At 37.6% G+C, this 15,000-nt stretch overlaps 2 protein-coding genes across 3 annotated transcripts in view; one reads left to right on the top strand and one right to left on the bottom strand.

Annotated features, from left to right (window-relative positions):
- Nucleotides 1–9,193, top strand: part of LOC125038517 (periodic tryptophan protein 1 homolog) — a 10,941-nt gene extending 1,748 nt beyond the window's left edge. For both annotated transcript variants that reach the window (XM_047632008.1, XM_047632009.1), the window contains 11 exons: nucleotides 1–44; nucleotides 548–606; nucleotides 3,022–3,413; nucleotides 3,760–3,948; nucleotides 4,982–5,095; nucleotides 5,518–5,692; nucleotides 6,135–6,293; nucleotides 6,729–6,843; nucleotides 7,054–7,144; nucleotides 7,871–8,104; nucleotides 8,317–9,193. The exon at nucleotides 1–44 is cut by the window's left edge and continues 46 nt beyond it. In XM_047632008.1, coding sequence (XP_047487964.1) covers nucleotides 1–44; nucleotides 548–606; nucleotides 3,022–3,413; nucleotides 3,760–3,948; nucleotides 4,982–5,095; nucleotides 5,518–5,692; nucleotides 6,135–6,293; nucleotides 6,729–6,843; nucleotides 7,054–7,144; nucleotides 7,871–8,104; nucleotides 8,317–8,546 — 1,802 coding nt within the window. In that variant the 3' untranslated portion in view covers nucleotides 8,547–9,193. The remainder of the gene's footprint in view (nucleotides 45–547; nucleotides 607–3,021; nucleotides 3,414–3,759; nucleotides 3,949–4,981; nucleotides 5,096–5,517; nucleotides 5,693–6,134; nucleotides 6,294–6,728; nucleotides 6,844–7,053; nucleotides 7,145–7,870; nucleotides 8,105–8,316) is intronic.
- Nucleotides 9,194–10,112: 919 nt separating this feature from the next.
- LOC125038751 lies at nucleotides 10,113–14,452 on the bottom strand. Its single transcript, XM_047632324.1, has 4 exons — nucleotides 14,257–14,452; nucleotides 13,624–13,698; nucleotides 12,251–12,377; nucleotides 10,113–11,096 (listed from the first exon to the last, which is right to left on the bottom strand). The coding sequence occupies exons 1-4, from the start codon at nucleotides 14,289–14,291 to the stop codon at nucleotides 10,434–10,436; spliced, it is 900 nt and encodes a 299-aa protein (XP_047488280.1). The 5' UTR covers nucleotides 14,292–14,452; the 3' UTR covers nucleotides 10,113–10,433.
- Nucleotides 14,453–15,000: the final 548 nt, after the last annotated feature.

The following is a 15,000-nucleotide window of genomic DNA, read 5'->3' as shown; positions in this document are numbered from 1 at the left end:
CAGCCTGGGTTCCCAAAGGAGTTGCAAAGAGCAAACCAGACAAAGTAAGTTTAGTTCTTTATTATCATTATTCTCTTTAATATATATATATATATATATATATATATATATATATATATATATATATATATATTAATGTATATGTGTATGTATATGTATATGTATATGTAGATAGATAGATAGATAGATAGATAGATATAATATTATATATTTATACATATATATATATACATATATATGTATGTATGTATGTATATATGTATGTATATATGTTTATGTATATATATGTATATATGTATATTTTCAATATTTTCGAATTTTACTATCTTTCTCCACTTTTTTCCCTTTCATTATTTTCTTTGTAAGTACAAGTGAGTGCATAGTCATGTAGACAGGTGTACAATTTTTTCTCTTCTATTTAGCTAAGACCTCCCCACAGACACAGTAGTTATGTTAGAATATTCTTCTTCTGTGATTACATCTTTTGCTTCTTTTTTCAGTTAAATGAAGATTATAAAAAACACGTGACTTGATTTCAATGTTTCAGGTTGGAGTCACTCCAGAGGAGCTGGCACGAATCATTCATGAAACAAGAGGAAACATAAAGTGAGTTTGTACCATAGATATGCAAATTAATGAGTAGATTAGTCTGATTTCTTTAAAATAAATATTAAAGAGGGAATTACTATTTTTCAGATTCGACAACACTCAGGCCTTTTCTACTTCATTTTCGTCTTTTTTTTTTAGACAACAATCAGCTTAAATTTTCTTTAGTTTATGTAGGGTAGATGCAGGCTCCTAGGGAGAGCTAGGGTGTTACACTGCAGTTGCTACATGGTGTTACTTTGTTAGTACGAGATGATAGTATAGGTTTTGACTTATGCTTGCACCAAATCATGTGTTTAAAGCCACCAACACACATTAAAGTTTCTTGTCACTATAGCTTCGTAACACTGTTTTGTGGTCAGTTATGATGAGTCTTGACAGTCATAAATCATAATGGGGCTGTCACAAATTGTATGTGCATACTTCGAAAAAAAAATTGAGCTTGATAGCTATTCAACCCATCATAGTGCCATCGTGACAACCATAAGTTTGTAGTGACGCAATCATAGCAAAAAAAAAAATAATAATAATAATTACAATAGCGTCATTATACCTTTGACTGTCATGGTTGCATCAGACTTAATAGTGTGACAGAGCAAATAATTCTGACAGTTGTTTGACATTTCAGAATACTGTGTCAAGATGGACTTAAGAATATATCAAAATAATGCTACGTAGTCTGCACATACATGATGACAGACTTCCAAATGTGTCACTACAATGTCATGACAGAACTAATAATCATAGTGGCTTGGGTGATGTGACACTTTGTTGTTGTTGTGTTGTTGCCCCATATATACCATGATGCTATCATGACACTTTGTGACTGTCTTGCCCATTGTCATTTTATTGTGATGGCAAAAATGACCACTAAGTTTTGAAAATCAGAAAATTGTGATGTCATAACATTGACCAAAAATCGTGATCAAATGTCATGATTGCACCAAAGATGCTAGTCTTGGCATTGTTGACACAAGAATCTTGGATGGTGACAGGGAATTAATGTGTCAAATATTTGTTAGGTTTATTAACTTTACCTTAGATGTCATCATTATCTTCATTTATTTGATTTATATATATATATATATATATATATATATATATATATATATATATATATATATATATATATATATGTAGATAGATAGATAGATAGATAGATAGATAGATAGATACATATATATGTATATATGCATATATATATATATATATATATATATATATATATATATATATATATATATATATGTATATATATATATATATATATATATATATATATATATATATATGTGTGTGTTTTTTTTTTATAACAGCTATACACATGTTAGTGAGGACAGTCAGACCTAATTATGTTTGGATATCTTGTAGATAGTGATGATACCACAACTGCAGTGTATAAAGTAAACCCCAATGATCAGAGCTGTATTCCAATATTCTAATTAGATATTTTTTCAAGATCGTAGAGAAGAGAATATTGTTGAATTATTTTGTTGATGGAAAAGCAAAACTACTGCCTAGTTGGTTATTTATTGTTTTCAGTTAGGTGTTGGACATTCCATGCTTGTAATGAAGCTTTTTTATTGTTACTAGTAATATTTTTGATATTCATATCCATTGACATTGTTCATTACTATTACTGTATTAAATGCAGTGCCGATTGATGTCCTTGTCTACCTCATCTTCATTCTCGTCCCTTCTTTTTGTTGTTTTCATTATTATTATTATTGTTATTGTTATTATTATTATTGTTGTTGTTTTTATTCTTATTATTAATAATGATAATATTATTATTATTATCATTATTATTATTATTAGTGTTATTATTACTCTTATTATCGTTAGTGTTATTATTATTATTATTATTATTATTATTATAGTTATTATTATTATCATTTTTATTATTATTATTATTATTATTATTATTATTATTATTATTAGTGTTATTATTACTATTATCATCGTTAGTGTTATTGTTATTATTATTATTATTATTATTATTATTATTATTATTAATATTAATATTATTGTTATTATTTTTATTATTATTGTTATTGTTATTATTGTTGTTTTGTTATTATAATTATTATTATTATTATTATTATTATTATTATTATTATCGTTATTATTTTCATCATCTTCATCTTATTGTTGTACTTTTTATATACTTTTTGAATAATGTATGTAATAAAAATAAGAAGAAATAAGTTATTTTTGGCAGTGTTACTGCTCTGAAGAGCTAGTTATGAATTTATTAAGATTTTCTTTTTGTGTTTATTCTTGATTTTTCTCCTGCTTTTTCTTCTTGTTTCCCATGTCCATTTTCTTTGCTTGTTTTTTCTTTATCTTCTAGTTTATGTCTTTTTTCTTCTTCAACTTACACTCATTATTATTTTTTTTTTTTTTCCTTCATAGAGAGTTGGATGACGAGGAAAACGAGGAAATTGAGTCCAGTGATGAAGAGATCGAGGAGGAGATGGAGGGGGAAGATGAAGACAGTGACGAAAAGGAGCAGGGAGACGATAAGGAAAACCGGGAAATAGAAGACGAAGAGGAAGAGATTGAGGATGAGGAATTCGAAGAAGAGGAAGAGGAGGAAGTAGAGAAAGAAGCCGCAGAAACAGAGCCCATGGCCGAGGAAGCAACCATGACAGAAGTAACCGAAAAGAAGGAAGGACTGAGTAAAAGCCAGAAGAGGAGGAAGAAAAAGAACAAGAAGAAAGAGCTCAAAAAGAAGGAAGAAGAAGAGGAAGAAGAGGAAGAATTAGACAACATTCTCAATCTTGATGACTATGACAAAGAAGAAGGTATGTATCGCCAACCTTGTTAAAATGATTTTGGAATGTAGTTGGGATTGCCTTTTGATTAGCAAACACACATACATGTACATTAACAAGGAAGAAAACATGTACTCATTGGCATGATTAAAACTAATCAATAAACATGCAAGTGCACGCATACATGTGGACACACACACATACTGGTACTGTATAGTTTTCCCTATTATTTTTTTCTTTAAATTACTGTCTTCTTTATTTTTTCTCATCATTCATATTTATTTTTTATTTTCTTACACCTTCATCGTCAACTTTTATTTCTAAGGCGGTGTTGTTCTCATCCAAAGAAACTCAATCTCCAATCTTGTTTTTCCAGATAACACCTCACAGAAGTTAACAATGAGCAACATCGCAGTGTTCCCTAACAACGATGATGATCCCCACCTGACCGTCAAGGATGCCGATAATAAGGACAGCGATGACGAGGACGAGGTCATCATGTCAAGCGACAACCTCGTTGCAGTTGGTCATGTTGATGGTGATGCAGCCATTTTGGAGATATATGGTAGGTGTTGTCTGGTTTGCTTATCCTTTCTTTCTATCCTTTTCTTGTTTCATTCTCTCCCTCTCTCTCTCTTCCTCTCTCTCTCTTCCTCTCTCTTTCCCTCTCTCTTTCCCTCTCTCTTTCCCTCTCTCTTTCCCTCTCTCTTTCCCTCTCTCTCTCCCTCTCTCTCTCCCTCTCTCTCTCCCTCTCTCTCTCTCTCTCTCTCTCTCTCTCTCTCTCTCTCTCTCTCTCTCTCTCTCTCTCTCTCTCTCTCTCTCTCTCTCTCTCTCGCTCTCTCGCTCTCTCTTTCTCTTTTCTCTGTGCTGTGTGATGCAGCGTTCTCGTCTGGCAATCTTGCTGACCTGCGTTCGAATCCCTCGCCGCCAGTGGATGGTAAACCCGGCCATTCCTTGCACACAGGGGATAGTTTAGAAGCAAAAATGAAACAGACAGTATGTCACACCAAGAATATCCATTGTAATAAATGGAATCAAAACTAAACTTAAACTTAAACTCTCTCTCCTTCTCTCTCTCCTCCTCTCTCTCTCTCCTTCTCTCTCTCTCCTTCTCTCTCTCTCCTTCTCTCTCTCTCCTTCTCTCTCTCTCCTTCTCTCTCTCTCCTTCTCTCTCTCTCCTTCTCTCTCTCTCCTTCTCTCTCTCTCCTTCTCTCTCTCTCCTTCTCTCTCTCTCTTTCTCTCTCTCTCTTTCTCTCTCTCTCCTTCTCTCTCTCTCCTTCTCTCTCTCTCCTTCTCTCTCTCTCCTTCTCTCTCTCTCCCTCTCTCTCTCTCTCTCTCTCTCTCTCTCTCTCTCTCTCTCTCTCTCTCTCTCTCTCTCTCTCTCTCTCTCTCTCTCTCTCTCTCTCTCACTCCATTTCTCCTTTGTCTTGATGCTTTAGCAATTTGTGTTCAATCCCCCATTCTCACAATCTCAGTTATTTCCCCCTTCTTTTCCTAAATTTCCTCTCACTTTTTTCCTCAAAATTCGTCATATTTTCTCTGTGTGATATTTAAAATAAAAAATGAATAGAAATAAATTTAAATTGTCCTCCTCACAGTGTACAATGCAGAGGAAGGCAGTTTCTACGTCCACCACGACATTCTCCTCCCAGCGATCCCTCTTTGCATGGAGTGGATGAACTATGATCCTGGAGATGAATACCTCAGACCAGGTGGGTTGTGTTGGTGGTGGTGTGTTGTTATAATGAAGTTACAGCCCTTGATATAGGATACAAGTCTTCTTCTTCTACTTCTTTTCTAAAGAAAGAAAAGTATGTGTGTACTACAGCAAAAAGCGTAGTAAGTTTAGTAAATGTTGGTTTTCCATTCTTCTATTTATTCATTAAAACAGCTAACCATGTTCTTGTCCCAGAGCCTGGTTCAGAATGGTGCAGGGAAACCCCATCATCATGGGGTGAAAAGGACGATAACTATCATTTTCACTTTAGTTTTTACCATCAGTAGTTAAGCATGTTCAAAAATTCTCAAGCATAGTATAAAAAATCATCATCTACTCACTTCACTTCACGTCTTCTAGGTAGATAAAACACATGCCACTTCCAACTGAAAACTCATTTTTCACCTTTCTCTCCAGGCAACATGCTGGCCATAGGAAGCATGGCACCTGTAGTGGATGTGTGGGACCTCGACATAGCAGATTCCTTGGAGCCGGCCTTTTCTCTTGGTAAGAAAAGAAGCAAGAAGAAGAAGATTGCAGGTGTCGGACATAAGGACGCAGTGCTGTCCCTTGCCTGGAACACCCATGCAGAGTGAGTCCGCTTAGGATGTGTTGGGTGTTTATTTTTTATTTTTTTATTCTGTTTTCTTTCATTTTCTTATTTTTTACTTTAGTAGGAAATTTAAAGTATAAAAATTAATGCACTATTTTCTCAGTGGTAACAGGTCAAGCACTGTAGTAAAACTATTTATAGGGTTTGTTGCTCACCATGTTTGTTTGATGATGCTACAACAAGTAAAGTTACATGTAAAGTAGAAGGATACTATTTATGATAACATAGAAATGATGCTTTAGGATGATTATCCACCTTATATGTAAATATTGTTTCACAGTTATTACTTTTTTTCACCAAATTATACAGACAAGAATGATAGTTTTACCACAAGTTCTTTCTTCATTTTGAATAGTATATGTCAAAGATTTCAGCAGACTTCCCAGTGTCATTCGCAACTTACCTAAGAACTCCTTCCCAGGCATGTTTTAGCAAGTGGATCCGTTGACCAGACAGTCATTCTGTGGGACATGGAGCATGGAACAGTTGCCCAACAGTTGAAATGCTTCAAGGAAAAAATCCAGTCCATAAAGTGGCACCCCAAAGAAGCACACACACTGCTTGCGGGAGCGTGTGACAAGTAAGCAAGAGCAAAAGAGACAGAGACAGAGAGGAGGGGGGCAGATGGGGGGGGAGGGGGAGAGGGGAGAGAATAAATGGCATAAATGAGAGTGTGTAACATCACAAGAGATTTAACTGACATGCTTCACTTAATTTTTCATCAGAATTACATGTAACTTTGGTTAAGATCTAGCCAAACTCTCTTGGATTGTAAAGGTGTTTATTCTCATTCGTACTTTTTAAAAAGTCAGTTGAAATTTAGTGTGAGGTTTGGCACATGAATTGTTGAAGGGAGTAAAAGGTTAAATCTAGTCACTTTATCATATTTGTCCTTTTTTTCTTTTTTTTCACTGTAAACGATATATTTTTTTTTATTCTCTTTCCTTTTTCCTTCTTTGCATTGTGTACAAAATAAAAATGAATTCACACTTTTCTTCCCGCTATCCCCAAACAGCAAAGTGAGAATGCTTGACTGCCGAAGCAACGACACATTCCAAGCGTGGAAAGTGGATGGAGAAGTTGAGTCAGTGCTCTGGGACAAACACAGTCAGAATCCTCACAATTTTCTGGTAAGAATGATGCTCCTGTTTATGTTGATTTTCTTTCATACATATCTCTCTCTCTCTTTGTCTCACCCACACTCTCTCTCTCTCTCACCCCTCTGTGAATAAAGATGATGTAGTCAGTATTTTCTTTTTCATTCTTATTTGTAAATTGAGAATATGTCGATAATCCTTTCTTTCATTTATTCCTTTTAACGTGTTTTCTTATCACGACAGGCTAGCACAGATGCAGGCACAGTGTACGCATTTGATGGCAGAAAAGATAAACCTTTATGGACTTTGGATGCACATCATAAATCATGTACAGGTAAGGATAATTAACTATTGCTCACTCTCTCTCTCTCTCTCTCTCTCTCTCTCTCTCTCTCTCTCTCTCTCTCTCTCTCTCTCTCTCTCTCTCTCTCTCTCTCTCTCTCTCTCTCTCTCTCTCTCTCACTGCTTTTCTCTCTCACTCTCTCACTGCTTTTCTCTCTCACTCTCTCACTGCTTTTCTCTCTCACTCTCTCACTGCTTTTCTCTCTCACTCTCTCACTGCTTTTCTCTCTCACTCTCTCACTGCTTTTCTCTCTCACTCTCTCACTGCTTTTCTTTCTCTCTCTCTCTCTCTCTCTCTCTCTCTCTCTCTCTCTCTCTCTCTCTCTCTCTCTCTCTCTCTCTCTCTCTCTCTCTCTCTCTCTCTCTCTCTCTCACTCACTCACTCACTCACTCACTCACTCACTCACTCACTCACTCACTCGCTTGCTATCTTCCTCACCCCCGCCCCCCTGCCTCTTCCTTTTCCTCTCCTCCTCTCCCTCCCCCTCCCTCTTCCCTCTCCCCTTCCATCTCCCCTCCCCTCCTCTTCCCTCTCCCCTCCTCCTACACCACTTCCTTTTTCCCGTCTTACCCCCTTCTCCCTCCGCTGTCTCCTCCACTTCCTTTTTCCTCCTTTGCCACTTCCTCCTCCATCTCCCTCTTTCTCCACCCTTTACTCCTCCCTCCTTCCCCCTCGCACTCTCTCCTAATCCACCACTTCCTTCTTCCCCTTTGACAGTATTGAGCATGAGCCCTACCTGTCCTGGATGCCTGGTGACAGCCTCCATGGACGAGACAGTCAAGGTGTGGGATGTGGCCTCAGACAAGCCGACCCTGGTAGAGGAGCACAAGATGAACCTAGGCGTGATCCAGTGCCTCTCAGCCTGCCCCGACTGGCCCTTTGTCTTCTGCATGGGCGGGGACAACAAGGAAAACAACTTCAAGGTGTGGGATATCAGGAACTCTGTTAAAGGTGAGTTTGGTATTTGTTTTTTTGGTTTTATTAGTAAGGGGAAGGACTTTTTTGGTTTGTTTGTGTAATGGATATATACCTCCTTACTTTCCCTTCTGTCCCCTATCCACATCATATCTACACACAACCACACCATAGAATGTTCTCCTGACCTTCCCTTAGTTAGCCGAACAAGGAAACAAAAATCGCATTTTTCCCATCTTCTTGTCCAGTGCGCACGCAGTTCTGTCCTCGCATGGGTATGCCAACGGACGAGGATATGGAGACAGAAGTAGCAACAAAAGCCATGAGCAACGTGCACCTCGAAGATGATGATAGCATCCAGGTGGTATCGGGAAAAATACCCTCTGCTGCTGCTGCTGCTCCTACCAACTTTAAGCCCAAAGTCAAGAAATTCCACAAAAAGAAGGGAGGTCATCTTAGTAAAAAGAAGAGATGGTAAAATTATTTATATAACTAGTTGGAACATTATTCACCTGTATTTATAAGGTGGGGGGCGGGTTGGGGGGAAATGTGAACTTCTTGAGTTTTTTTTTTTTTTCTTATTCTTGCACTTAATTATCAAATGTAAATAATAAGATCTTAAAACTACAAGTCACATAGCTAGAAATTCTTTGCATTCTTGGTATGTTGTCGGACTTCCTTAAAGAATAATTCACTTTATATTTTTCTTATAATGTTGTTGTGTAAATGCCACAAAATTATTTGATCAAATATTTCACACCTAAAATAGCTGTGGCTATAAAAGAGTTATTTAAATACTGGGGGTGGGGGGGGGATTTAGTTTATATTCTTATATGTTATTTATAAGAAACTTCTGTGAATACTATTTAATGCAAGATCACTGTAAATACATGAGTGTCTGTTGGATTTTATAAAAGTAATTGTTTTGAAAGCAACTGATGTTCTTTTGCTTAATGTTCTCAATGAAATACAAACCGAGTGCTTGAAAGTAAATACAGAAATATTTGTTTTTCTGGAACTGTTATTTGGATTATGTTATTATTCTCATTTAAACTTTTCTTTCTATACTTTTTTTTGTGTTGTTGATATTAGGGATTCAATATTTTTCTTCTGAATAGTTGAAAATAATAAAAAAAAAAAATGCGTTTACTTGTTCCTTTTCTTTTCCTATGTATGTTTAGGCTCTTTTTTTGTTTCACATTAAAAAGCATTGAAGATTAATTGATTTACTAAATATGAACTACAGCCAATGTTTGTTCTTACTCTTTCATTTCCTTTGTTTCTTCTCACTTATTATCCTACTGTTTCTTTTTCTTATTTTGGTGTTTTTTTCAGTACCCCTTGTTTCTTATCATTCATTTTTGGGTAATTCTTGCTTCTCGAAATAAATGTTTTTTTTTTTCTCACTGATAGATCCATTTCCCATGTTTTGAATCATAATTTATGCAGTGTTTCGTTCCCAGTGATTCCTTTCTTGGAGTGTTTATCCTGTTTTATTAATTTCCTGTTCAGTGTTATCTCTGAATACAGAACATTAGCTGATCATCGCCCTGAAATATCGAAGGAACATCTCCTAGTTCAGAATATAGTCAGGGACAGTTTCATCCTCACAGAGCTGTCTAAATAACCAAAGGAACTCAAATGTGGTGTTTGGTATATTAGGTGAACATAAATAAATACAAGAAAATTGGTCATGTGTTGCCATTGTTATTCGTTTATATTCTCTGCCTACATTGTATTTAACTTTCACTTCAAATATATTTACATCATGGCAGATATAGTTCACTCTCTGGTGATTTCGCTCTCGCTCTCATTCGTATACTCGAAACAAACAAGCACGCACGCACGCACGCGCGCGCACACACACACGCACACGCACGCACACACACACACACACACACACACACACACACACACACACACACACACACACACACACACACACACACACACACACACACACACACACACACACACACACACACACACACACACACACACGCAAGCACGCACGCACCCATACACATACACATACACAAATAAACAAACAACACACGCGCGCGGGTGCGCAAAAGAGAGAGGGAGAGGGAGAGAGAAAGAGAGAGTAAACTACCACGTTAACATATTTTATTTGTTATTGTCCAATAATGCCCCTGATTCTTTTCCATCCCGATATTAAACTCTTGAATCAAAATATAACCATAACGGTTTAGTCACGTTGTGAAATTCATAAACGGAGAATGTCATCATTCGTAATTATACTCTAGTTTAAAGTCAGATTCTCAAGTTCCTTCAGATTACAAGGGAAAAATAAGCGCCGAAATTATGGCAAGGAAACTCTCCAAGTCTTCGCTACTACCTTCACTCATCCGTTAAACCACGAAATTATATTCTGCCACGCATTCGCAAGCGGCCTCCATCTTGTCATGAAGGGCTGTCGTACGTCGTGTCCGGAATGCGTCGGGTCACGAGATATATGGTGGAGGGAGGGCACGATGCGGCCGAAGCAGCACGTGACCTGACTTGGCTCCTCGCAGCGCAGACTCGTCCTCACCTTGACCTCGGGGGCGTCGTCTAGCTCCGACCACCAAGCGAGGCATTGGTCACGGGTCGTGCACGAGCAAGCTTTCGGTTTCGCTCGTCGGCCGCTGTTTCCCGAGGCCTTGTTCTCGACTATGGATTGAGTTAGGGTCACCGTCGAGGTTTCTGAAGCATCCGGAACGACTGAAACCTGCGTGACGTTTAAAACACTGGAAACCTCTGAAACACTTGGAACGTTTGAAAATGGTGATTTTGACACGTCTGTCGATTGCGAAACCGCTTGTATTCTATTATTATTGCTCTTCTCGGTCGATATTCTCGAATTCGAAGCGACCAAATGAGTAGGCCTTGTCCTGTCGACGTCACTAGCTGTCGAGTTTCGGTTCTGGTGGTCGGTCGATTTTAGGGTCCTGTCGATAGCCCCTGACATGTCGATGAGCGTCTCCCGCTGACAGCAGTACCGCGTCAGGAACGGGCAAGGGAATCCCTGCAGTGAAGGGAGAATTTTTTAAGAGAGATGTCTGAGTTGTGATCATTATCTCTGCGTGTTTACAAACTGTTCGCGAGAGAGAGTAAAAGAAGAATTATATGTATAGATATATGAATGGTAAAACACACTTCCGTGTAGATACTATGGTAGAAAAATCACAAAATGAAACTACAGTTTCGAATTCCAACCTGGATTACATCTCTAGGTGTATAAATATGTATTTACATGTACATACATATACTTAAACACACACACACACTAAATATCACAGCAGTATTAATAGTCAGGGTAATATGCATAACAATGCTATCATGATAATGAATATGAGAATGATGAAGTTTATCCTGAGGCAGGGAGACAATACATAAGAAACGTGGTTCTCCTTCATGAAATGACACTGAAAAATGAAATTCCAGCAACCCTAGAAAATTCCCTATGTTTTCACCTATATGCCAGTCATATATGCCACTGAATTTGCCTTCGTGTCCTTTCAAGTAACATATTAGAAGTATTTTGGCAGGGACATTTTAATTTTTTCTTATAAAATCCCTCACTCGTAGACAAGAATAATAAATCTGATGGGGATGCAAGGCCAATAAAAACAAAATAATGTTACCATACAGGTAGTAAGTACGATATTGTTCTTATTGTGAACTGAAATTTAAAGCTTGTTTACTTTAATAAAAGGTTTCAGTTGGTAAGGTGGCAAAGTGTATATCTGAATATCTAGGACGATACTGTCTGTATTTACACGTCATTTCATATTTCACAGATATACTGGTGCACTCTCTCTCATTTCTCAATCTCTCTCTCTCTCTCACTTATTCTCACTTACTCTCGCTATCTCGCTCTCTCACTCACTCTCGCTCTCTCTCTCTCTCGCGCGCACACGCGCACACGCGCACACGCACACGCACACGCACACGCACACGCACACGCACACGCACACGCACACACACATACACACCTCCCCCCCCCTCTCTCTCTCTCGTTCGTTCGTTCGTTCGTTCGTTCGTTCGTTCGTTCGTTCGTTCGTTCGTTCGTTCGTTCGTTCGTTCAATAACCATCTGCGAACCACTTTGCGAAAACGAACGTTGAACCCGAGACCGAACCACCGAACGAGCCATTCTCATGAATCACTTAGGTCTCACCCTCTCCTTGAAGACCGAATCTTCCATAATCTCGACAGGACAAGGACGAGACCGAGGAGTACATCTGCAGGAATCGCCGTCCACGATACGAAACACACCTACGATCTTGGAGAAAGGATACGCAGCGCTGGAAGAGAGGAAGAACGAAGGGGAATGGGATAATTTGGAGAAATAGGGCACAGGGAATAAGGTTTTGAGTAATCGGCGCTGGAAGAGATTGTGGGAATAATGTGTTTTTCAGTATTGAAAAAAAAAAAGTGTAAAAGAAATTATACAGATCACACAACACAACACACACTATCATAGAAAATAAAGTCAAATGGAGGGTGATAAATAAGTGAGAAAATACTAAACAACATTTAAAAAATAATACGCATTTCGATATATGTGGGACTTTTAAAAGGTAAGAATTGATTATAGCCAATTATATATATATATATATATATATATATATATATATGTATGTATGTATGTATATATCATATATATCATATATACATATATATACAATATATATACATATATACATATGTATATATACATACACACACACACACACACACACACATATATATATATATATATATATATATATATATATATATTGTGTGTGTGTGTGTGTGTGTGTGTGTGTGTGTGTGTGTGTGTGTGTGTGTGTGTGTGTGTGTGTGTGTGTGTGTGTGTGTGTGTGTGTGTGTGTGTGTGTGTGTGTGAAGACTGTAAATCTTTGCAGATCATAGCTACATTATAAATTCCGAAAGTATTTTCCTCTGTTTCCTGTCACTCTAGTTCTTTATTTTCACTTAATGCCGGAGAGAACAATAGCCTGAAAACTGCAGGTAAGAAATATAGGTAAACACAATTGTCAAGGAGAAAGTGAAAGGAACAGTACTTTTAAACAAACAAGTCATTAGATGAAAGTTAATGACTTGTGTGAAATATGCGGTTTTGATATTTTAGAAGTAAATCTATGACAATCATCTTTTATGTATTATGTCTTTCATTCCGTCTATATGATTGTTCCACCTATCTATTCTTTGATCGATCTGCCTATCTATTTGGATGTTTATCTATCAATGATGTCTGTCTATGTCGATGTTTAATTGTCTATCTACCTATCGATTTCCTTACACATCTCCGCGAATGTATAATTCGTGTCAGCATACCAACGAGACAATTGACAGTTACACAATAAAATGTACGCGAGAATATATCCGCACGAATGAATGTGTAGCCGTGCGTATATGCGGACATGCATAAGTATGAAAAAAAACATACATACTTAGAGCTAAAAATTGTGCATCTAACATATCCATTCCTACAATAATAACAACAAGAACACTGAAACAATAAATATAGTAAATACTACTCACACGTTGAGATATTGTTGACTTAGCGAAGGAAGCTTGGGACGAGGGCGGGGAGGGTGTGCATTCCCCAGAACGGTCCTGAAATACGGACGTTGTGATGATAAATGATGATAAAGATGATAATTTTATGTTTTTGATGTTGTGAAGATACCATAGTGATGGTGATGACTTTGGTGGTGATTTGGTAATGATTATAATAATGGTTCTTCTGTCAACGATGACTTTGGTTGCCACGTAATGGTTATGATTGATAATGAAAGTGATAATTATGAAAATAGCGATGAAGACACTTGTAAATGTATATTTTCATATGCAACTCATGATTTGAATCAGAGAAACAGGCAAACGAGAGAACAGATATAAAACAATACACGGAACTAGAAACTTTTATGACAAGATAATGACAATCAAGAACCACACAGATGAAACGATCGATAACAAATGAAGTCACATGAATTATTTACTTTTCTAATTTTCGTACTGTCATTTCGAAGAGATAAAAGATTCAGGTTAGCGGTAGGAGGGTAACGAGCTTGTCAGGTCATTCAGTGTTAATGATACAGCCTAATATCGTAATTTCATACAAAAAAAGATCATGATTGCTAACAATGATGAAAATAGTGGTAAAATACTTACGAAAACAGTAGAAGTGTTATAATCAATTCCTTCATTTTATATTCTCTCACCTCAAAGCAAAAACAAATATGTATGTAAAATGAATCAATGAAAAATAATGAATAATACGATGCATACAAAAAAAAAATATATATATATTAATAGTGATAAGAATTTCGTCAAGAAGTTATAACGCGTGATGAAAGAGACAAACAAGAATTCTCCAATCCTTCCAAGTCACAGGTCAAGGACACACTGCCTCTTCGTTCCTCCGGTCAGCGACTCTTCCCTCACTCTGCTCCCCCCCCCCCTCCCCCACCATCGTGCACCCTTCGCCTTTCCTCTTCCTCATTTTTGATGCTCCACTTCCTCCTCCTCCTCTTCCTCTTTCCTTCTCCGTGGGTTTGGTATCACCTGACTTTCTCTCCTCCCTTCTCTCTAGTGTTCAGCAACCTACCCTCTCCTCCTCCCCCAACTCTCTTCCTTGTGGTGTTCAGCAGTCTCCCCTCTCCCTATCAGTATCCCTGTGGTGTTCAGTATGCCCCTGATCCCTTCTCCCGCCCCTGTAATGTTTAGCGATCTCCCCTCCCTATCCTCATCCTAACGATGTTCAGTACTTAATTTCCCCCCCCCCCTCTCTCTCTCTCTCTCTCTCTCTCTCTCTCTCTCTCTCTCTCTCTCTCTCTCTCTCTCTCTCTCTCTCTCACTCTCTCTCTCTCTCTCTCTCTCTCTCTCTCTCTCTTTTATTCAGCCTCCCCTCGCCCC

Source organism: Penaeus chinensis, chromosome 25 (genome assembly GCF_019202785.1).
Source record: "Penaeus chinensis breed Huanghai No. 1 chromosome 25, ASM1920278v2, whole genome shotgun sequence".
Classification (NCBI taxonomy): domain Eukaryota; kingdom Metazoa; phylum Arthropoda; class Malacostraca; order Decapoda; family Penaeidae; genus Penaeus; species Penaeus chinensis.
This window is presented reverse-complemented; position numbering and strand designations above follow the sequence as displayed.

Coding starts and splice junctions, on each gene's coding strand:
- LOC125038751 (XM_047632324.1), bottom strand. CDS start 14,291: ATGAAGGAATTGATTATAACACTTCTACTGTTTTC. Junction 13,699..14,256: donor ATAACACTTCTACTGTTTTC/GTAAGTATTTTA, acceptor TCCGTATTTCAG/GACCGTTCTGGGGAATGCAC. Junction 12,378..13,623: donor AGTCAACAATATCTCAACGT/GTGAGTAGTATT, acceptor CCTCTCTTCCAG/CGCTGCGTATCCTTTCTCCA.